Genomic DNA, 24,874 nt, shown 5'->3' on the forward strand with positions numbered 1-24,874 from the left:
AACTAGGAGATGTTCACCATGGTTTTTATTCTCATAATAGGTACATTATTGAAAAATAAAAGATAAACTAAAAGACAGAGAAAATGCTATCAAATAGCCACCCTTAAAAAAAAGGTGGGGGAGACCTTTGGTTAAGACTTTTGATTTTGGTGGTTCTTATGTTATAGAATCCATTGGACAGCCATTTAGATCTGGATATATAAAGATTAGGCAACTAAGATATTCCTTCTCTTTTATTACTTGGAATAGCAATACCTCCTCTGCCATTTAATGTATGTTGGTTTGAAAAGATGTTTTTAAAAGTATGAATTATTTAGACAGAACACAGTAAATAAAATCACTACGTATTTGTATATCCAGGTCAATTTGAGGAACTGTGTAAGTTTAGTAGCAGAATGTTCACCAAGTATTCACTGGTTTAATAATTTTAGTAATTTAGTAAAAAATGTCTTCTTAATTATTATTTTTGAAATTTGGGGAATAAATACGCTGATAATTCTTTTTCAACTCTGACATGTAGCAGCAGGACCGTTTTTAAGATTGGGACCCTATGAGGTACTAAAGCAAGCATTCACTTCTCTCACACTTGAGGTCACAAATTTTTGCAAGTCAAAAATGTTGAGCATGCCAAAAATATCATGCTGCACACTACCAAATAAAAGAACACTGTTATTCTTACAAGGAAAGGTTTGACAAGACAGGAAATAGGCAGGGTCAGAGAAGTTTACTTAATACCGGGTCTTATTTAACCATCATGAAGCCAAAATACAATGACAGTTTAAAAAAAATAAACAAATAGCTGTTACACAAAACAAAACCCCAGGATACATGGTCTCTACTGGAACTGATTATTAGATTTTTAGCAAATACAGGAAGTGGATAACCCCAGAGAACCCTCACAAAATTCTAGACATCTTCCCCATTTACTTTTGTCACATGCGCTTCACTGAGACAATGTGTATTAAAGTAGTTTTAATTTGTGGGTAGAAATTTGAACAAAGAAAAATTGATCTTAACATGCTGCAAAATAACTTCATTAAAGGGCAATCATTTTAAAAGTTGCATTCTCCTAAAAATGGGGAGGGGAAGAGAAAGAAAAAAGAAAATGGAAGATAGGAAAAATCTAGCTGTTCATTACAATTTTCCATTTTTTGTTTAAACACAGCAGGAGGGCAAAGCTGCTGGCTTCTCTTCATCCTTGCAAATGCCAGGAGGGATTATGCAAACCCTACAACCACCCAAATCTTATTTAAAGTTATAATCATTGTTCTCATTTAATGACTTTCGCCTGCTTTCACTCAAATATTGCTGCATCTTGTTTTCTGCCAGTTTGGACCCACTGGGAGTCGTTGATTCGTAATTGCAGATAAACCTTTTTTTAAAAAAGAAACATGCTACCTTTACAAAAAGCAAACATCAAGTGACATCTAGTGGATGTTTGAATATCATTTTCTAAGGACTCTGAATAGCAATATTCTCAACAATATATTATCTTAATATTGCTTATAATTTATGTTTCTCAGCTAGAGCCTCTGTCTTTTCCTAAGACAGAAAGACAAGTTATCAGATAGAAAAGTTGTCATTTTCTTTTCTCAAAGAAAATTTCTCTTTCCATTAGTATGTCAATAATAATTCTCAGGATAAAGCACCCTGGAAATAACTCATCTGTAACTCATGCTATAAGTGTGAAAAAAAGGTTACAGTATATCCAACATCGGACATTTCTGAGCAATTATCAACTGTGTAGATGGTTCTTAAGAGAAGATGGCACTTCGAGTCTCAAATTCCTCTTTTTATCTATAATCTTAAAGAGCACTATAAATCTAGCAATTCTATATTTAGTCCAAATATTGTCCCTATTCTCCTTGAGAATGCTGTGGGAGAATTATTCAAGTATTTAGGTCCACTTTCCATAACCTTTGGTAATTTTTGCTGGTTCACCACAAGTTACTGAAAACAGTGACTTAATCAGAGTCACACACAAAGCTGTTGAAAACTTAATTGATTGGGATTGCTGAACAGTTCCTCTCCAGAGATTTCATGTGTCTGAAAGGCTTCATGGAGAATAAATCCCTTGCACTGATGTCTAGAGACTGCATTTGTAAAAGAGACAGAAAGGGAAATTATTGACTGAGAAATTGAAAGATGGTGTTTAAATTTAGTATTTTCTTTCCTTTCAATGAAAGGAAACTTGGAATATGCAACTGTAACCCAAATGCCAGCTGTCTGGTTGTCCCCAAGTCTTCCAGTCTTTTAGAGTTGCTCTTCATTTTAATAATAAAACACACACACACACACACACACACACACACACACACAGCCCTGCGTGAAGCCCTTCTCTGACTTCCTGCAGGAAATCTATCATCCCTTTCCCGCCTGCATTCCCCCAATAATTTCAAGAATTCTTGGGAGCTCTGCTTATTCTTAATCTCAGCTCTGCATCAAGCTTAATACTACTGTCTTATTCTTTATCCACTTCAGCCCAAATGCAAACTATTTTTTGCTTTTTGCCCCCACTCCAAAGTGACACTTAAGCAATGTGTGTAGTCCACTTTACTGAAGTTTGGGTAATAGGAGGGAAGTTAAAGCACAGACAGCTCAGTAAACAGATTAAAAGTAATCTATGCAGTGATACTATGTCTGGGCTTTGTTTCAAAATAATTCATTGGGGTTGGGGATGGGGGAATAGGTGGAGACACAGAAGAAACAAAATCAGCTAAGAGCTGATAATTGTTGAAGTTGAGTGATGAGTACATGGGATTCCTCATACTACAAATTCTACTTTTGTAAATGATTGAAATTTGTTTAATAGCTATTTGAGAGAGTAAGTTCCTTGGTCATCCCTGATGCAGGAAATTTCTCTGGCTTCCAGTCTCTTCTCCAATTAGCCTCCTACCACATTTCGGGACCCCCTCCCAGAACTTCTGAGTCTCACTGCCTCTCCTCCTTCTCAGGTTGCCCAAGCAAGCCTTGAGCTCTGGACACACTCTAATACTGGGGGAGCCCAGCAGAATGGTTTGCTGACTCCCTAAAAATTCAAGAAACCAGTTTTTACCCTAAGAGGAATTTTGCCCTAGCTTTACAAAATAACATCAGGTAAAACTAGCATAACACCTGGAGTGTATAGAATTTTTTAAAAAGTTAGTTCTCTTCCTCTTACTATTTGTATTTTAATTGAAGTCCTGACAATTGATTCTAACAAAAGTTAATATAGATAGTATATCAGGACAAAGCAGCTAAAAGATGATATTCTATACCTACAAACACGTCTTGGGGAGAAATAAGTAAACTGTGGCAAAAGGGTAATTATTTTTGCCTTTTAACAAAAGATGTTCAGTGCAGACGTTGTGTCATACATAAATAAAACTATCTTTAAAAATATATATATATATTTTGCTACTCAATTATACTGCAGTAGCCAAGTGCTAGGCAGCTATCACAGTAGGCTCATCAGAGGTGCATGGGAGGCCCGAGGAGTCTGAACCCTGCCCCCAACCATGAACTTGGTGAGGGGGAGAGAGAGGTGCACCACTGGCTCCCGGTTCCTGATGGTGATTAACCCAGTCTCTCTCCTATCGTAGCATCAATTAGCAACTGCTCCTTTCGCTTTGTCTACTTTGGCCTAGAAAATGAAAGCTTTGCTTAGTGCAGGTCTGAAGTCAGCTGAGATTAATGTTCAAACCCTCCCAAAACGTGTGCTAACAAGAAGAGGAAATGAAGTCATGTAAGGAAAAAGACTTTTCACACTTTTCACAAAATACATGTACAGGAAGAATAAGAGAATTCACTCTGGATGATTATGCTAATAATGCAAAGGTGGAAACTGTGCCTGTTGTCCCCTTTTAATATTCCCAAGAGGAAGGAAAGGGATTCAGAGATGTGGGGACGAGGAGGGAGCCACTTGCCAAAGGCCTCTGAGCAAGGGACTCAAAAAAGTGAAAAAAGTGGACGTGTTACCATTGGCATGTGCCATTGTCCCCAAACATATGCGAGACAATGTCAGCGCTCACTTCTGGCTCTAAATAGAAAAAACACTTCCTCTCCTTCTGCCAGCACCATTTTCCCTCCTCCGCACCCCTGGAGTCTGACACAGTTTCCATTCCGAGGAGACCCGGTAATGACTCCAAGGAGACTGGGTAACATATTCCAGTGAAAGAGCTGGCAGACAGCGTGAGACAGCACGGGGCTAAGTTTAGGCTGACATGAATTAGGAAGCATTTCTAAGTTACCCTTTGAAGTTTTTATTGCCTTATCATCAAACGGCTTCTCTTCTTTGGCTGTACATTGATTTTTCTGACTATGAAAAAGCGTTTCATCTCTTCTATGATAATCAAACACAGTTTCAGCCAGCGGGCACCTTCTTTTTTCTGAACCGTATTATTGCACATATCATGGAATTATCCTACACTCCCTATCTGACAGGACCCCCATACAGCATCAGTCTCTTTCTAATGTTATTTTCCTTGTCATGCCCAACAATATAATGTTTACATTCCAAACATATAGCTGCAGGGATCATATCATTATTTGCCTTTGCCCTAGTCAAGGTCTATTTTATGAGAGCTTCCTGTCATTTGTCCTGATCTATGCTACTGTTTGTCAAAACATCACCTCTGAAATTGCCTGCTTCCCTAAGATGCCAGAAAAAAAATATTTCATGTCAACTAAAAATTAAGTCATTATAAATCCCACAGAGGTTTCTAAATGGGGCCACCCTTGGGATTTTATTTTTCTTTAAGTATAATGCGCTTTCTAATAGTCAAAGTGATCGGACTTGAAGAGTATTTTTGTCATATTTCCCCTCTAGCCCCTGGCACATCAGAAAATAGCCACAAAAAGGTTGCTTCTTTTTTATCTACTTGTACAATGTGTGATGACAGGGCCAACCTCATATGTGGTTCAGTGTTCATACCTGAGTGGAAAGTTGGGTTAACGTCTTTCCTGAATGGAGAAGGGGTATGAGACCCTTGATCAGGAACTTGGAAACTAGCCCTACAACTGCTGTGGTTTGGTTGGTTTCATGACCCCAAACACATAGCCTCCTTTAGGCTCAGGCAATCCATGTGTTATCTAACAATGTCTTAGGTCAGCTTGAAAGATGCAGTCCCTATTTTGTTCTTACAGTTTCTCACTGTCATTTCCATCCTCTGTGCTCATTAGCTGGCTATTTTGGTGATGGCTTCTTAACCTCATTGTCACAGACATCAGATTAATATCAACTCCTGAAGCTCAGCTCTGGTGATGTCACTCTTTGCCCCAAACTCTTCCACGGCTGGCCATTGCTTCCCTGGTGTTTAGGACCCTCCAGAGTGAACCTGCAACCTACAATTCCAGGATGCTTACCAGCGATTTTCTATATGTCCTTTACACACCAGTCTATCTGAACTTTCGTTTTGCCATTTTATGAATATGCCTTGTGTCTTCTTTGTATTTTCAAGGTATATCGCTTACTGCAGAGATTTCTATATTTATCTGACTTCCCCTGCTAGATGGTAACATTCCTGAAGATAATTGTGACCATTTATTGACCAAATATTCTTTGCTATGGACTGTGTGAGATACTTTACATCCATCAACTCTAGATTTTCTAATAATGTAAGGTGGATATTACTATCTTGATTTTTCAGATGGGAAGATAGTGGTTAGATGATGTCCTCAAGGTCATGTAGCTAGCATGTGACAGCTCATGTCTTAGTTGTTTCACGTATATCATCTAGAAAAATACTAAACTGAATGAATGATGATGCCGGCACTTGTTCAGCACACAGATGCTAGGCAATTACAAATGTGAATAAATGAATGAACGACGGGATTTTATACCTTAAATTAGCCCCCTAACTTTAGATAATTGCCACCAGGTGGCAGTAGTTCTCCACAGCCATACAGACTGGTCGCAAGATTCACTAAATGGAATAAGAGAGCTGGAAGGGACCCTGGAGATTATCTGACGCGTTTGCCCTATTTTATGCTAAGAAAATTGAGAATCCGTAAAGTTATTTTATTTACTCAACATCTTTTAGTTAGTGAAAGAGCGGACTTAAACTTAGGTCTAAAATTCCCAAAGCCACTGTTTTACCATTAGACCAACTTGTATATTTTTTCTTCAAAACTTATAATTTATAGTAATAATTTTCCCATTGAGTATTAAAATATTCAGTAAAATAGTAAATGTAATCAAAACTAAACAAATATATTTTATCATAAAGTTTTAAGTGTTTCCCTTAACCAAGTAATATAGTTTTCATGTTAAAAGATGTTATGATATAGATAATGCAAAAAGGAAAAATACCACCAATTCCAACAGCCAGAGATAATCATTATTTTAGAATATATTCTCCCAGAGGATTCTTACTCATCTGTAAAACCCACTTTTGAAAATTAGGATCAAACCAAGACATAATTTAGTAATTTGTTAACTTTAATTTCTCTCTACAATCTGACTTTCATAAATAGTTACTTGACATTATCTTTAGGAGACCTCCTGGATCTTAAAAATTCTCCCAAATTAACCACGTTTAGTTGCTAGTAAACGGAGACCATTTTTATATTTATGTATTTATGAATTTATTTATTTAACATCTTTATTGGAGTATAACTGCTTTACAATGGTGCGTTAGTTTCAGCTTTATAACAAAATGAATCAGATTTACATATACATATATCCCCATATCTCCTCCCTCTTGCATCTCCCTCCCACCCTCCCTATCCCACCACTCTACGTGGTCACAAAAACACCCAGCTGATCTCCCTGTGCTATGCAGCTGCTTCCCTCTAGCTAGCTATTTTACATTTGGTAGTGTATATATGTCCATGCCACTCTCTCACTTCGCCCAACTTACCCTTCCCCCTCCCCGTGTCCTCAAGTCCATTCTCTGTCTGTGTCTTTATTCTTGTCCCGCCCCGAGGTTCTTCAGAACCATTATTTTTTCTTTGGATTCCATATATATGTGTTAGCATACGGTATTTATTTTTCTCCTTCTGACTTAACTTCACTCTGTATGACAGACTCTAGGTCCATCCACCTCACTAGAAATAACTCAAATGCATTTCTTTTTATGGCTGGGCAATATTCCATTGTATATAAGTGCCACATCTTCTTTATCCATTCGTCTGTTGATGGACACTTAGGTTGCTTCCATGTCCTGGCTATTGTAAATAGAGCTGCAAGGAACATTGTGGTATATGACTCTTTTTGAATTATGGATTGCTCAAGGTATATGGCCAGTAGTGGGATTGCTGGGTTGTATGGTAGTTCTATTTTTAGTTTTTTAAGGAACCTCCATACTGTTCTCCACAGTGGCTGTATCAATTTACATTCCCACCAACAGTGTAGGAGGGTTCCCTTTTCTCCACACCCTCTCCAGCATTTATTGTTTGTAGATATTTTGATGATGGCCATTCTGACTACTGTGAGGTGATACCTCATTGTAGTTTTGATTTGCATTTCTCTAATGATTAGTGATGTTGAGCATCCTTTCATGTGTTTGTTGGCCATCTGTATATCTGCTTTGGTGAAATGTCTATTGGGTCTTCTGCCCATTTTTGGATTGGGTTGTTTGTTTTTCTGATATTGAGCTGCATGAGCTGTTTGTAAATTTTGGAGATTAATCCTTTGTCAGTGGCTTCGTTTGCAAATATTTTCTCCCATTCTGAGGGTTGTCTTTTTGTCTTGATTATGGTTTCCTTTGCTGCGCAAAAGCTTTTAAGTTTCATTAGGTCCCATTTGTTTATTTTTGTTTTTATTTCCATGTCTCTGGCAGGTGTGGCAAAAAGGATCTTGCTGTGATGTATGTCATAGAGTGCTCTGCCTATGTTTTCCTCTTCCTAAGAGTTTAATAGTGTCGACCTTACATTTAGGTCTTTAATCCATTTTGAGTTTATTTTTGTGTATGGTGTTAGGGAGTGTTCTAATTTCATTCTTTTCCATGTAGCTGTCCACTTTTCCCAGCACCACTTATTGAAGAGGCTGTCTTTTCTCCATTGTATATTCTTGCCTCCTTTATCAACGATAAGGTGACCATAAGTGCATGGGTTTCTCTCTGGCCTATCTATCCTGTTCCATTAAACTATATTTCTGTTTTTGTGCCAGTACCATACTACCTTGATGACTGTAGCTTTGTAGTGTAGTCTGAAATCCAAGAGCCGAATTCCTCCAGCTCCATTTTTCTTTCTCAAGATTGCTTTGGCTATTCGGAGTCTTTTGTGTTTCCATACAAGTTGTGAAGTTTTTTGTTCTAGTTCTGTAAAAAATGCAAATGGTAGTTTGATAGGGATTGCATTGAATCTGTAGATTGCTTTGGGTAGTATAGTCATTTTCACAATGTTGATTCTTCCAACCCAAGAACATGGTATATCTTTCCATCTGTTTGTATCACCTTTAATTTCTTTCATCAGTGTCTTAGTTTTCTGCATACAGGTCTTTTGTCTCCTTATGTAAGTTTATTCCTAGGTATTTTATTCTTTTTGTTGCAGTGGTAAATGGGAGTGTTTCCTAAATTTCTCTTTCAGATTTTTCATCATTAGTGTATAGGAATGCCAGAGATTTCTGTGCATTAATTTTGTATCCTGCTACTTTACCAAATTCATTGATTAGCTCTAGTAGTATTCTGGTAGCATCTTTAGGATTCTCTATGTATAGTATCATGTCATCTGCAAACAGTGACAGCTTTATTTCTTCTTTTCAGATTTGGATTCCTTTTATTTCTATTTCTTCTCTGATTGCTGTGGCTAAAACTTTGAAAACTATGTTGAATAATAGTGGTGAGAGTGGACAACCTTGTCTTGTTCCTGATCTTAGAGGAAATGGTTTCAGTTTTTCACCATTGAGAACGATGTTGGCTGTGGGCTTGTCATATATGGCCTTTATTATGTTGAGTTAAGTTCCCTCTATGCCTACTTTCTGTAGGGTTTTTATCATAAATGGGTGTTGAAAGCTTTTCTGCATCTATTGAGATGATCATATGGTTTTTATCCTTCAATTTGTTAATATGGTGTATCACATTGGTTGATTTCCGTATATTGAAGAATCCTTGCATTCCTGGGATAAACCCCACTTGATCATGGTGTATGATCCTTTTAATGTGTTGTTGGATTCTGTTTGCTAGTATTTTGTTGAGGATTTTTGCACCTATGTTCATCAGTGATATTGGCCTGTAGTTTTCTATCTTTGTGACATCTTTGTCTGGTTTTGGTATCAGGGTGATGGTGGCCTCATAGAAAGAGTTTCCGAGTGTTCCTCCCTCTGCTATATTTTGAAGGATTTTAAGGAGGATAGGTGTTAGCTCTTCTCTGAACGCTTGATAGAATTCACCTGTGAAGCCATCTGGTCCTGGGCTTTGTTTGTTGGAAGATTTTTAATCACAGTTTCAATTTCAGTGCTTGTGATTGGTCTGTTTATATTTTCTATTTCTTCCTGGTTCAGTCTTGGAAGGTTGTGCTTTTCTAAGAATTTGCCCATTTCTTCCAGGTTGTCCATTTTATTGGCATATAGTTGTTTGTAGTAATCTCTCATGATCCTTTGTATATCTGCAGTGTCAGTTGTTACTTCTTTTTCATTTCTAATTCTATCGATTTGAGTCTTCTCCCTTTTTTTCTTGAGGAGTCTGGCTAATGGTTTATCAATTTTGTTTACCTGCTCAAAGAACTAGCTTTTGGTTATCTTGATCTTTGCTAACGTTTCCTTCATTTCTTTTTCCTTTATTTCTGATCTGATCTTTATGATTTCTTTCCCTCTGCTAACTTTGGGGTTTCTTTTGTTCTCCTTTTTCTAATTGCTATAGGTGTAAGGTTAGGTTATTTACTTGAGATGTTTCTTGTCTCTTGAGGTAGGATTTTATTGCTGTAAACTTCCCTCTTAGAAGTGCTTTTGCTGCATCCCATCCGTTTTGGGTCATCGTGGGTTTTTTTGTCATTTGTTTCTAGGTACTTTTTGATTTCCTCTTTGATTTCTTCAGCGATCTCTTGGTTATTAAGTAGTGTATTGTTTAGCCTCCATGTATTTGTATTTTTTACGGATTTTTTTCCTTTAATTGATATCTTGTCTCATAGCATTGTGGTTGGAAAAGATACTTGATACGATTTCAATTTTCTCAAATTTACCAATGCTTGATTTGTGACCCTAGATATGATCTATCCTGGAGAATGTTCCATGAGCACTTGAGAAGAAAGTGTATTCTGTTGTTTTTGGATGGAATGTCCTATAAATATCAATTAAGTCCATCTTGTTTAATGTATCATTTAAAGCTTGTGTTTCCTTATTTATTTTCATTTTGGATGATCTGTCCATTGGTGAAAGTAGGGTGTTAAAGTCCCCTACTATGGTTGTGTTACTGTCGATTTCCAATTGTATGGCTGTTAGCATTTGCTGTATGTATTGAGGTGCTCCTATGTTGGGTGCATACTTATTTACAATTGTTATATCTTCTTGGATTGATCCCTTGATCATTATGTAGTGTCCTTCTTTGCCTCTTATAATAGTCTTTATTTTAAAGTCTATTTTGTCTGATATGAGAATTGCTACTACAGCTTTGTTTTGATTTCTATTTGCATGAAATATCTTTTTCCATCCCCTCACTTTGTCTGTATGTGTCCCTAGGTCTGAAGTGAGTCTCTTGTAGACAGCATATATATGGGTCTTGTTTTTGTATCCATTCAGCCAGTCTGTCTTTTGGTGGGAGCATTTAAGCCGTTTACATTTAAGGTAGTTGTCAATATGTATGTTCCTATTACCATTTTTTAAATTGTTTTGGGTTTGTTATTGTAGGTCTTTTCCTTCTCTTATGTTTCCTGCGTAGAGAAGTTCCTTTAGCATTTGTTTTAAAGCTGGTTTGGTGGTGCTGAATTCTCTTAGCTTTTGCTTGTCTGTAAATGTTTTAATTTCTCCATCAAATCTGCATGAGATCCTTGATGGGTAGAGTAATCTTGGTTGTAGGTTTTTCCCTTTCATCACTTTAAATATGTCCTGCCACTCCTTTCTGGCTTGCAGAATGTCTGCTGAAAGATCAGCTGTTAACCTTATGGGGATTCCCTTGTATGTTATTTGTTGTTTTTCCCTTTCTGCTTTTAATATTTTTTCTTTGTATTTAATTTTTGATAGTTTGGTTAATATGTGTCTTCGTGTGTTTCTCTTTGGAATTATCCTGTATGGGACTTTCTGCGCTTCCTGGACTTGATTAACCATTTCCTTTCCCACATTAGGGAAGTTTTCAACTATAATCTCTTCAAATATTTTCTGAGTCCCTTTCCTTTTCTCTTCCTCTGGGACCCCTATAATTCGAATGTTGGTGTGTTTAATGTTCTCCCAGAGGTCTCTGAGACTGTCCTCAATTCTTCCATTCTTTTTCCTCATTCTGCTCTGCAGTAGTTATTTCCAGTATTTTATCTTCCAGATCACTTATCCGTTCTTCTGCCTCAGTCATTGTGCTATTGATTCCTTGTAGAGAATTTTCAATTTCACTTATGGTGCTGTAAAAATACTCACAAAATACACACTCACAAAAAGGGAAAATGGAGAAAAAAATATATATCATTGCTCCCAAGTCCACCACCTCAATTTTGGGATGGTTCATTGTCTACTCAGGTATTCCACAGATGCAGGGTACATCAAGTTGATTGTGGCGATTTAATTTGCTGCTCCTGAGGCTGCTGGGAGAGATTTCCCTTTCTATTCTTTGTTTGCACAGCTCCTGGTGTTCAGCTTTGGATTTGGCCCTGCCTCTGCATGTAGGTCACCTGTGGGCATCTGTTCTTCACCCAGACAGGATGGGGTTAAAGTAGCAGCTGATTAGGGGGCTTTGGCTCACTCAGGCAAGGGGGAGGGAGGGGCATGGAATGCGGGGCGAGCCTGCGGTGGCAGAGGCCATTATGACGTTGCAGCAGCCTGAGGCACGCGTGCGTTCTCCCAGGGAAGTTGTCCCTGGATCACGGGACCCTGGCAGTGGCGGACTGCACAGGTTTCTGGGACGGGAGGTGTGGACAGTGACCTGTGCTTGCACACAGGCTTCTTGGTGGCTGCAGCAGCAGCCTTAACGTTTCATGCCCGTCTCTGGTGTCCGCACTGATAGCCATGGCTCGTACTTATCTCTGGAGCTCGTTTAGGCAGTGCTCTGAATTCCCTCTCCTCGTGCACCCAAAAACAGTGGTCTCTTGCCTCTTAGGCAGTTCCAGACTTTTTCCTGGATTCCCTCCTGGCTAGCTGTGTCGCACTAGCCCCCTTCAGGCTGTGTTCACGCACCCAACCCCAGTCCTCTCCCTGGGATCCGACCGAAGCTCAAGCCTCCGCCCGCCCTGGCGGGTGAGCAGATGAGCCTCTCAGGCTGGTGAGTGCTGGTCAGCACCGATCCTCTGTGTGTGAATCTCTCCACCTTGCCCTGTGCACCCCTGTTGCCGTGCTCTCCTCCATGGCTCTGAAGCTTCCCCCCCGCTACCACTGTCTCCTCCAGTGAAGGGGCTTCCTAGTATGTGGAAACTTTTCCTCCTTCATAGCTCCCTCCCAGAGGTGCAGGTCCTGTCCCTATTATTTTGTCTTTTTTTCTTTTGCCTTACCCAGGTATGTGGGGAGTTTCTTGCCTTTTGGGAAGTCAGGTCTTCTGCCAGCATTCAGTAGGTGTTCTGTAGTTGTTCCACATGTATATGTATTTTTGATGTATTTGTGGGGAGGAAGGTGATCTCCACGTCTTACTCTTCCGCCATCTTGAAGGTCCGACCATTTTTAATATATTTTTCTTCATATACTTCTTGAGAAGATCCCCTCAGTGAAAATTTCAGTTTCATTTATATTTTTCCCTTTTCTCTTTCTCTTTTCAGTAAGTAAAAGAGCAATGTCAGGGCTTCCCTGGTGGCGCAGTAGTTGAGAATCCTCCTGCAGATGCGGGGACACGGGTTTCCTCTCTGGTCTGGAAGATCCCACATGCCGCTGAGCAACTAAGCCCCGTGCGCTCCAACTACTGAGCCTGTGCTCTAGAGCCTGTGAGCCACAACTACGATCCCGTGTGCTGCAACTACTGAAGCCCATGTGCTTAGAGCCAGTGCTCCACAAAAAGTGAAGCCACCGCAATGAGAAACCCATGCACCGCAACAAAGAGTAGCCCCTGCTCACCGCAACTAGGGAAACCCTGTGTGCAGCAATGAAGACCCAACACAGCCAAACATAAATAATTTTTTTAAAAAAAGAGCAATGTCAAAACGCTGTGTACACAATCCATCCAAATGGAGATGTTTTTTCAGCAAAAGGCATTTTACTTTCACTTTTGAGAAATTGTTCCTCCCCATCTCACCTCTCTTCTCAGGATGATGATACAATACTAGAGGGTATTTCTCAGCTAAAAGGATCCGGTCAGTTACAAAATAGTATATTTTACACTAATGAACAGAAGATAAAATGGCTCCAAATGCCTAATCAAAGATCACAGTATTACCTTTACTTGAGTGATTACATGCCTCTTAGCATGGATTTTGCATGTAAAGCTTTCTCTACATCCAGGGATGCTCTCTGAATCTATAAATATTACTACAAAAATTATCATTGAATTTTGGTCCAGATGATTTCTGTCTTCTGTAATCGTCAATTCTTGTAACTGTCAATCTATCACCATTACCTTAAGGGTATATGCAACTGTCAATCTATCACCATTACCTTAAGGGTATATGCAGTAGAGGTTAGCAGTAGGAAAAGAAAGTTGTGAGGGGTGGGGTTGGGGTGTGTGTGTGTTGGTGCTTTCCTAACAAGGACCACTGCTGGAGTTGAAGTGGGGAAAGAAGAGCAAATGAGAAGTTGGATCAAGTGTGGTTTGGGGATGGTCAGAGCAAGAGGATCGGGGTAGGTAGGAGCCCTGCTGAGAATGGTCTGCATGACAACTTGGACTCAGTACTCATGTAATTATGTTAATATGTCCAAGGTCCATTAACCCCAAACACAAAACTCCAAGTACCTACATATCTCAGCCCTCTAGTCTTCTACCATTCTTTTACTGATAAGATGGAAAGTGAATTTGAGGAAGTAATCATTTGACATCTCCTGCCAGGTGGGATGGAGATGGTCATGTGGCAAGAAATACAGTACGTTCCCTACATATGCACGAGTTCCGTTCTGAGAGCGCGTTCGTAAGTCCAATTTGTTCCTATGTCCAACAAAGTTAGCCTAGATACCCAACTAACTAACAATCAGCTATATAGCACAGGATTGTAATAGGTTTATAATACTTTTCACACAAATAATACATAAAAAACACAAAAAATAAAATTTTTAATCTTACAGTACAGTACCTTGAAAAATACAGTAGTATAGCACAATACCTGGCATACAGGGGCTGGCATCAAGTGAACAGGTAAGAAGAGTTACTGATTGGAGGAGGGAGAGGAGGTGGGAGACGGTAGAGCAGAAGGATCGTCAGCAATAGGAGACGGAGGGCAAGATGCAATTTCACTCATGCCTGACGTTGACGGCACAGGTTCTGGTTCCTTGCTGGATTCAATTCTATCTACCCTCTTGAAAAAACGATCCAGTGATGTCTGGGTAGTAGCTCTTTTTTTCTCGTCATAGATGATACGGTAGCACTGGATTGCATTCTGAACAGCTGCTGCAACCTTTGTGTACCGTTCTGTGTTCAGGTCCTGTGTCTCAAAAACTAACAGTGCCTCCTCAAATAAAGAAAATCCCCTGCCATTTCCTGCGTCATGAATCTCTTCAGTTCTTCAGTTACTTCTTCCTCTTGTCTCTCTTCATCCTTTCTCTGGGCCTCCAATACCTGGCACTTCTTAGCAGTACCAGCTATATCACCGCTGCTTTTATGCTTGTTTCCAGACATGCTGGGCTTGAAATAAACATACTGTACTACTGTACTCTATACAGTACTGTAAAGTACACAAAAGCAAACCACATGTAGAGGACGCACATACGTAACAATGTACGCCAGACACATGAACTAACTTACGTGACTGGACATGCAAACGCATGTTTGTGTCTTTGAAAGCTCGCAACTTGAAGGTTCGTATGTAGGGGACTTACTGTACTGTGTAGGGAAGGTGCTTTGAAATCTAAATCTTGGGGCTTCCCCCACCTCCATCCCCCCCATTCATTTAGGCTCCCTGTTTAAATATTAGTATGTAGCTTCCTCTACAGATAGCCACCAAGGGAAATTAACTGAAGGAGCATCAGATTAGTTTGTAGGAGTCTCCCTGATTATTTCTCTTCTGATGTATACAGCACCAAGGACAGGAGTGGATAGTGGGCATCATTAGTGAGGTAGAACTGTCAAGGGAGAGGAAAACTGCCTGGTTTCTGCCTGGAAAGAAACTGAATGGCAATTGCTAAGCAATTTGTAGTTAATTGATAATCAAAGTGCAGCCCTACATGTGAAAATGATGCTTCTCTTTGGTCATCAGTAAAAAACTGGTTTCCTTTGTAGCAGAAAGGAAGACTTGCCCTAATAAAGTGCTGCTTCCTGGTTTTCCTTTGCTGCCAACTGAATCTAGCTGATTGAAATAAGGCAAAGATGAAATGAGCTCAGGAACGAAGCCTTATTAACATAGGGTTTCACTTCCTAGAAAACTGGTCCAGACTACTATTTAGGTGTTCCTATTCTGCAGTTATTCACTATTCCATCCACTTTTGTTTCATAGTCTTTTCTAAACGTTGTATTTCATAATAAAACAGAGTAAAAATATTATAAAATATTTGAACTTTACATACATAAGAGAAAATGTCTCCAATAACCCCAACCCAACAGACTGTATTGTACTCTTTCACATGGCATTTCCTTTTCTTGCTTTTTCCATATGGCATTTGCACTTTCTTTGCTTTTTTCACTGTTTTAGGCAAGTTCCATGAGTCTGCCCTATGCCACTGTTAAGGAAAAACAGCTTTTTTCCTTCCTGTGTAGGGAAGAACTTAGTTCTTTCCTAACATGTCTTCCCTCCCTGTGAGTCTCCTTTACTACTCACAGAAAACACTTCACTTCTGGGCACCAAACGTGTGCAAGCTTTTTCCCACAACAAGCAATTCTGTGACACCAGCTGCATGTTCTACAATTTCTCAATTCTGACACTGTGTACTTGGAGATAGCCTCAGATACTGCAGGTTAAGGGCTCAGTCCCATAAGACTGACCACTCTCCCCCAGCCATCCCTCCCACCACCACTTCAGACACCAGCTACAAGCTCAGGTTTTCACCCGTGCTTCTGACCAGCTATAGAAGTTCCAAAGACCTCCTCTCCTTGGGGTTGATTAATTTTCTAGAGCAGTTCACAGAACTCAGGAAAACACTTATGTTTACTAGTTTATTATAAAAGGACATGATAAAAGATACAGGTGAAAATACAGATGGGAGAGGTGCAGAGGGCAAGATACGTGGGAAAGGGCACGGAGCTTCCATAACCTGTCCAGGCGCACCACTCTCCCAGCCCAACCTGTGAGCTCTCTGAGCCCTGTTCTTTTTGGGATTTTATGGAGGCTTCATCACATAGGAACGATCCATGATTACTTCCAATTTCAGCCCTTCTCCCTTCATGAGAAGTGGGGGGGAACGGGGGGGCACTGAAAATTCTAAGCTTCTGATCATGTCTCAGTCCATCTTTCCAGTGACCAGCCCTCATTCAGGAGCCATCCAGGAGCCCACCCAGAGTCACCCCATTAGAACAAGACACTCCTACCACCCACAAAATTACAAGGGTTTCAGGAGCTCCGTGTCAGGAACACAGGTCAAAGACCAATATAGAACAAGAGATGTTCCCAGTGTTCAGAGACCAATATCTATTTTCTATTATCTCACAGCCACTCTCTTCTATAGATTAAATTCACTGATCCTAGCTTCAGTCCCTCAGGTCACATATGACAAGCCTAATTCCCTGAGTCTTTAGACTGTAAGAACATCTATTATATCCCTGGGACCTTCTGCCACCCCCCACCCCATTCCTCCCATCCCAACAAATACACTTCTCCAGACAAAAACCAAAACTTAAGACCAAAAAAACTCCATACCAGGTCTCTCATCTATCCCCCATGGATATCATTCTGGTCTCTAACTTTAGAGTAGCTTCAGATCTGAGCATCTTCCTTTAAATATGGTACCAAGATGGAAACATATTCCAGGTATGAACAAACTAGAGGAAGATTTTCATCAACCATCTCTTCCATTCGATATTCTCTTTACCACTTGAAAGACTGAAGATACTGCAAAGAACATGAGCTTTGAAGCCATAGGACCTGAATTTCAATAGTGGTCATCATTAGCTGAAATGTCTGTGCCGATTTTTGTTATCTATTTTTGTTTCATCTGTTCTCCCACAGCCATGTTATGAGAAAGAAATGAGCAGTTTGTAAGTGCTTAATATAGTGGACTTAATGTTAACAGTGTAAGCTCAGACCATATCTCTTGGTAGTCACATCATACTCTTTGTTCTTACTCAACTGTTACTATGTATTGGTCAGGGTTCAGAGAACCCTGACTGGTTAGTTTAGCAGAAAAGAATTTATTTAAATTTTACTGACTTCAGAAATAATTTATACCGTGACCCAGTACACACATGCACACATAAATATATAATTCAAATAATCTTCACAATATTTACCCATCTGACATGTTGTCCTCTGTTTTTCTATTCATTTTTTTTTTAATGCTAGTTATGACCCACTGAGTTGATTTCATGACTCACTAATGAATCGTGACCCATAGTTACATTTCCGAAGTAATGGAAAACACTACACTGCAGGGTATTAAATGGCCTAGAAGAATCTAGAGAATCACTAGAAGGACAGAGAAAAAAACTCTAACCTGTGTTTCCAGGAACTGGGTGGCCAAGAGAGCTGCCAGCTCCAGAAGCATTCCATCTGTGTGACCCACACCTGCAAAATGATGCCTTTTGAGTCTCACACTAGTGCACCTGATTGAAAAAGTCCTGGTGTAAAGGGGTTTGGGAAATGCAGAAAAGGAAAGCACTCCAAGAAGGCTGCAATAGATGTTAATCAAGCTAATTCATGCTGCCGAGACTTACTCAAAGGTACTTGGTTTGGACAAACCCAGTGGCCTAAGCATCCCTCTTTATATCTATTGGTCCCTATTAAATTGTATATTTTCTTGGGTGCAGCCTCTTACTGCTACTTTCGTGAGGGAAGGTCACATAACTACAGTTTACTTGACAGAATGAAATTCAGAAGAACAAACCAACTGGAAATTCCCAAGTTACATTTCCTTTCACAAACACACCTCTACCAAGTTAACCTGGGGTCTACAAAAAAGGGAGGTTAAAAAAAAAAAAAAAAAAAGGATAAACCTAAAAATAAAAAAAATAAACTGAGGATTCTCTTCTTCCCACCCACACAAAGAATCTTAAGTTTAAAAAGACATCTTTTAGATCACTGAAGAGAAGGGACGAATTAGGAATAATTTTAACTTCTTTTTATTGTCCTTCAGTTCAGTTTATACAGTAATTTGTATCTGTGAAAGAATTCAAATTTATTGAATGAAAGGCATTGCTTATGATATATAAAGCAATTAAAAAATAAGTTACTGAAGGGGTAATATATAGCGAATTAAATAATACAGGTTTTGGGGTAATTGATGTGCATTTAATTTAAAAGAAACTGTGTGAGGTCACCACACAGATTTATATAACAGTTAAATGCAGAAAAACACAAGAAAGTAAGTTTCTATGTGATCCCAACAGAGGTATCCTTTCCTTGATCATAAGAGAACCCTGAGAATCCAAGTATTTTTAGAAGCTAAAACTGTTTACAGAAGTGCAAAACACCAAAACACTTTAAGCAAAGCCTTTATTTTCAAGGAAAAAAGTATATTTTCTCATTTTCTGTTCTTGTCATAAATTTTAATTATTTCCAGTGGAACCAAAACCTCCTGAACCCCTTTCAGTGTCATCTAAAACCTGAAAAGACATAAAGGTAGTAAGCCATGTAGTTAATTTCAGATGCTCTTTCAGTTCTCTCCAGCTCCAAATTTGTAAGACTTTTATTCTTGCTATAGCATTGTTTCAAAAAGATTACAGAAAATTAAATTTTTAAAGTTTCATAAATTAAAATATTGAATAAGTTCCAAAAAAGCTAAGGGAACAGTAGAATTTCACAGACTATTATTTAAGTGGTTTATTATCCAAAGTAATGCTGTATAATAGCTATGGAAAACAATTTCAAGAAATTCTAAGATTTAAATTTTGCCTAAAATAGGACTAGTCACATATTCTACCTCAGATGGTCCCCAACTTAGGATGGTTTGACTTATGATTTTTTGACTTTATGATGGTGCTAAAGTGATTTGCATTCGGTAAAAACTGTGCCCCAAATATTGAATTCTGACCTTTTCATGGACTAGTGATATACGGTGTGATATTCTCGTGATGCTGGGCAACGGGAGCAAGCTGCAGCCACCAGCCAGCCATGCCATCACAAGGGTGAACCACTGATAACACAACTGTTCTGTACTCATACAACCATGCTATTTTTCACTTTCAGCATGGTAGTCAACAAATTACATGAGATATTCAACACTTCCTTATAAAACAGGCTTTGTGTTGGATGCTTTTGTCCAACTGTAGGTTAATGTAAGCATTCTGAGCATGTTGAAGTTAGGCTAGGCTAAGCTATGATGTTCGGTAGGTTAGACGTATTAAGTGCATTCTCAACTTAAGATATTTTCAACTTATGATGGATTTATTGGGATGTAATCCCATTGTGAAGTCGAGGAAGATCTGTATTTAGTTACAAATAGCATACTAAATTCCTCAAAATTTTATTTCTCCTTCACTGAAGATGTTACATCATGTATTCCCTATTCAGCTTTTAGGATACTTACTTGAACTTCCTCTATTTCTGGGTAAAATATCCGTTCACAAATGAGCTGTGCAATGCGATCACCCTTTTTGACTTCAAAGGAAAAACACAAAACAATTTATTACTGATACTGATGCATTCTCTGTATCCTGCCTTGTACAGTACAATGAGAATTAGAGTAGCATGTGTTACTTAGACATACGTAACTTGGAAAACTCATTGCACTTATGTGACTGCATGTATTTGACATACCTTCGAACTTTTCTTTGCCAAAATTAAACAGTACAACACCAACATTTCCTCTATAATCTTCATCTATGACACCAGCTGGAAAAAAGAAAAAAAATATTAGCTTGGTTTATGGTACCGAAAGATTAAGGGTATATGATTACCTCAGAATCATTCCTAAGTAGCTCTGAGAGTTTTATCCTTACAACGAATATGTGAATCTTGCTCTGGTACTATGTAAAGCCTCAAAACTAAGAAATTACTAAAATGCAAATAAGAATTAAGAAAGTGGTCCTAATTTTCCAACCTGTCATCCTTACAAATGGTGACCACTACCTACTCTAAATTGGGAGTAGGCACTTAGCATCTCAGACAAGTCATCCTGAATTGCTCTCTCCAATCCTACTGTCTATTTGTGGCACACCTGTCCAAAAGACTAAGAGAAAATTATGATTTGGGTTTTAAAGGCTTCTCCTGGCAGCAACTTCCCACTAACATCCAGATTGAAATATGATTGAGTCATAAATAAAAATGTCAAAAAGCCTAAAGATCTGCAGTAGAATAAGTCAACGTTAAGCAGCAGTCTAGCAAATATCAGAACATTCCATTTTTATAATGAAAATGGAGCTGAATCATTCAGTTCACATTCTTCTTCTCCTTTTAATTTAAGCGACCAGCCTTTCTCAGAGCATCATCTGTCAGAAGACATTAGCACATAAGCTTAATAATGAGTACACTTTTACACAGAACCGTGTGTAATTAGTACCTGTTTGAGATTATAAACACAAAGGCAGCAAATCTTTGCAGGAGAGAAACTTGAGCCAGAGAAGTACATTTACCAGACTTGCTAGCATTTATCTTTGGGCCAAGAATCCAAAACATTTCCATAAACACAAGCACAGATAATATAGGTGCACCAGGCCTTCTCACTTCCTTTTCTAATATTGAGAAATAATTCACAATTCAATGGCTCTTAGCATATTCAAAGTTGTGCAAACACGACCACAATCAATTTTAGAACATTTTTATTACTGCAAAAAGAAACCCCCTGCCTGTTAGCAGTCACTCTCCTACCCGCTTCATCCCCCTCAGTGCCTGTCTCCTTTTATACATGATAATTCTTTCCCCCCAGTTTGTAAAATGCTGGATAGGATTCATGTGAATCTAATTAAACGTAGCTCCATGTCACATCTTACAGCTTCTCATTAACACCTCACTTCTTTAAAAAACAAAACAAAACTCTTATCAAAGAAGAAAAAAGGAAATAAAAAGAATCAGGAATTTAGCTCAATGGGTACTAATAATGGTTGGTCAGACTCGTAATTATTTGAAGGTCAACTGAAAAAATTTTTTTTTTCTTTTTTAGAACAAGGGTAAGCATCCCCTTTCAATTTTCTCATGTAGGGGGAAAAAAAAAGCAAAATTTTAAAAAGTTCCACCATGGGGAAAAATATTCAGAAAACCAACATTTTAGATTTTTCCAGTGGATTAGAGTAGTTTAAATGAACCCCTGTGGTTTATGCATGAATTACTAGGGGTAAGTGAAACTGAACTTAAGCACTTCTTAAAAGGTTCCTGATACAACACTTTTAAGAGTTTGAATTAAAGATAAACATATTTTTAACAGTGAGAAGGGTGAGTATAAAAGTGGCTGAAAGTGGTTCATATCATGTCTAGACTGAAGGAAACAGTATTCTTTTCTGGTTCTACAGCAATAAAACTTTGACCAATTCAAAAAATACTGAAGCCTGGCATCTTTCCCCACTGCCAGTTGATCATTAAATTAGTCCTTGATATTTATTGAAAGAATGGATATAAAAATGAGACCAGCTGTTTTCTATATTATCTAGATGTAGAAAGTTTCAGCTGCAGGAACAGTTTAGATCAGAGTTAATGAAGGAACCCCTCAGTAGCAGGTCATTCCATGCCTCCCATGCCGGAACAAATGACCACACAAGGCCTTGGCATCTCGATGTGGGAGTGCTGAAGTACAGGCTAGCACTAATTCACCTAGAATGCATTGGATGAAGGCAGTGTGGGCTGACTTCTGAACTCTTGTTTCATTACACAAATAGTACAAATACATATGAAGTAAAGGCCAATAATGTTCCCCAATCCTCCCTCAGGTAGCCAATGTTACAATAATATATTTTACACATTTTCTTCCACTTAAAATATTATTGATATCCTTGGGCAGTAATATAGCTAAAAGTCATTCTTTTAGATCCAAGATATGGAAATACAGCACCATTATTTCTATGTAACTATTCTCTTACGTAACATCAGATATTCAGGTCGTTTTCACATTTTCCCCATAATAATCAAGGCAGTCCTTTACATACGTTCTTGAGTGTTAGTGTTTTTTATTTTCATCAAATAGTTTCAAAAAAGCACTTTCCTGGGTTGAAGGGTGTGTATATTTAAAATTTTAATGGATATCACTAGATAACTTTGCAAAAAAGGTATAGCAATTCAAATTTCTATCAGTGACACTGAAGAATGCCCATTTCCAAACTCTCTGACAGTACCAGATAATAGCAATCTTTTAAATTCTGGCCAATGTGGTGAGTAAAAAATGGTATCTCATGGCTTTATTTACATTTCCCTGATGACTAGTGAGGCTTGGCTTTTTTCCTCCTTACGTGCATTGCACCTCGTCCTCTTGTACATTTTATGATCAGTTTTGTTTTTTTCTTATCTGTTTGGGTATTTAACTCTTTCTCATTTGACTTGCAAGTATTTATTTGTTTACTTTATGGTATCTTCTACAATACAAAAACACTCCTTTTTGTAAAGGCCTTTGCTATGTATCTGTAAAGCAGTCCTATCACACTTATATGTTTGGGTGTCTTGAATTCTGCAAAGCCAGATTATCTACCTAGATTTTATGCTTGGCACACAGAAGTTTGAAAAGTCCTTAACTAAAAGAAATGAAGTAATTTGAAGCCAATTTAAATGTATAACAAAAAAAAGGCCCTTCTTTTTTTTTAAGTATGAATGCCAATAGTATTAAAAAAATCTAATAGTTCTAAGTTCATTTATTACTTATTACTCAAAGGCAAACTGACCTTTAAGAAAAACACAAGACTTATTCCTTTTCTACGTAAGGGACATAAACATCAGGGATATTGCTCTTCATGAGAAAGCAGAAAGTATTTTGAAGTTATCACTGGAAAAATCATGCATTGGAACTGGCAGAGTGATTAACTGACTTCAGGCAAAAGTTTTACTGTGTCAAGACTTTGGCATGTCATTTGTTGGAAACCCTCTTTAGTGAAAACTATCCCCACCTACCAGATGTGAATTCTGAACGGAATCCTGCATACTCAACTTTTCCCTTTGACCCTTATTTACAGCCTGGGAATTCTAACAACATCCCTCTTCTGAAATAAAAACTGTGGCCAACTATGATAAACTTGTGCCTAAGAGACATTTCCAAGATACTATGCATCCAAGAACACACCACAATGTGATTGTGTGAATAATACCACACCAACCACCAGGCAAACTAACTTTCCACTTCTTTTACATGAAATTTTTTCAAAGGATTGTTTTAAACAGAGCAAAAATTAGTAACAAAGTCGGAAAAAGTTTCCATTTAAAAAAAAAAAGGTCTGATAAGTCCCTAAGGGACAGGAAATATCAGATACATTATCATTCAATCTTCCCATCATTCAGGGACAAGCACACTAATTTTCATTGTTACAGATACGGAAACTGAGGCTCAGAAAAGTTAAGTAATAACTAGCTTGTTAGTGACAAAGCTGGGGCCCAAATCCTGTTGTTATTCCAAAGCCCATGTTGCTTTCACAACCCTTTGAAATTTATTTAAAAATATATACAATCTTTTACATCCTTAAGTTATAGGCCTAAGTGACCATACTGACCTTGTAAAAGTATATTTGAAAGTCAAGCATAACTGAACCCAGGCAATCCTCAGCCCCCGAGGTCCCTCCATCTCAGTCAAACTCTGCTCCTCTTCAGTCCCTAAGACCTACTTTTAGGCTCCCGACTTGCCCCACAGCACCATCTAGTGACGCCATGGGGAGACAGCCCAGGGACAGGCTTCAGCCACATGTTAACCCCTGAAGTGCAGGTAACAGTGAGCTAATTCAGGGCAGGGCTCCGCTGGTGGAGGGAAGGGGCAGGGTGACTCACAGTATTTAACTGCAGTGGAAAGAACAAGGGGACTGGAATAATATGGATGGATTCCAGTTTTTAACGTATCAACTTGGGCTCATTTTTTTTAAATAAATTTTTTCATTTATTTATTTTTGGCTGTGCTGGGTCATCGTTGGTGCGTGCAGGCTTTTCTCTAGCTGCAGTGAGCGGGGGTTACTCTTCATTGCGGTGTGCGGGCTTCTCATTGTGGTGGCTTCTCTTGTTGCAGAGCATGGGCCCTAGAGCGCATGGGCTTCAGTAGTTGTGGCATGTGGGCTCAGCAGTTGTGGCTCACGGTCTCTAGAGTACAGGCTCAGTAGTTGTGGCGCACGGGCTTAGTTGCTCTGCGGCATGTGGGATCTTCCCGGACCAGGGCTCGAACCCCTATCCCCTGCATTGGCAGGCAGATTCTTAACCACTGTGCCACCAGGGAAGTCCCAACTTGGGCTCATTTCTGAGCCAGTTTCCTGGTCTGTTAAAAAGTAGCTTTGTAGGGCTTCCCTGGTGGGGCAGTGGTTGAGAGTCCACCTGCCGATGCAGGGGACACGGGTTTGTGTCCCGGTCCGGGAAGATCCCACATGCCACGGAGCGGCTAGGCCCGTGAGCCATGGCCGCTGAGCCTGCGCGTCCGGAGCCTGTGCTCCGCAAGGGGAGAGGCCACAACAGTGAGAGGCCCGCGTAACGCAAAAAAAAAAAAAAAAAAAAAAAA

At 39.0% G+C, this 24,874-nt stretch overlaps 1 protein-coding gene across 18 annotated transcripts in view; it reads right to left on the bottom strand.

The window, feature by feature from the left end:
* Nucleotides 1-24,874, bottom strand: part of DUT (deoxyuridine triphosphatase) — a 148,948-nt gene that overhangs the window by 118,518 nt on the left and 5,556 nt on the right. For 7 of the 18 annotated variants that reach the window (XR_009562996.2, XR_009562995.2, XM_060294299.2 and 4 more), the window contains exons 5-6: nucleotides 20,029-20,103; nucleotides 17,768-17,838 (exon numbers count right to left, since the gene is read on the bottom strand). Coding sequence is in view for 15 of the 18 variants with exons in the window: in XM_060294299.2 (XP_060150282.1) it covers nucleotides 17,768-17,838; nucleotides 20,029-20,103 (146 nt within the window). In the remaining 3 variants the exon portion in view is untranslated. Of the gene's footprint in view, nucleotides 1-784; nucleotides 2,094-14,218; nucleotides 14,806-17,767; nucleotides 17,839-18,747; nucleotides 18,876-19,798; nucleotides 19,870-20,028; nucleotides 20,104-24,874 lie in introns of those variants that run through there. The other 11 variants (XR_011377243.1, XM_060294289.1, XM_060294286.1 and 8 more) reach the window with 6 other exon arrangements.

This window comes from Globicephala melas, chromosome 2 (assembly GCF_963455315.2).
Source record: "Globicephala melas chromosome 2, mGloMel1.2, whole genome shotgun sequence".
In the NCBI taxonomy this organism is placed as follows: Eukaryota; Metazoa; Chordata; class Mammalia; order Artiodactyla; family Delphinidae; genus Globicephala; species Globicephala melas.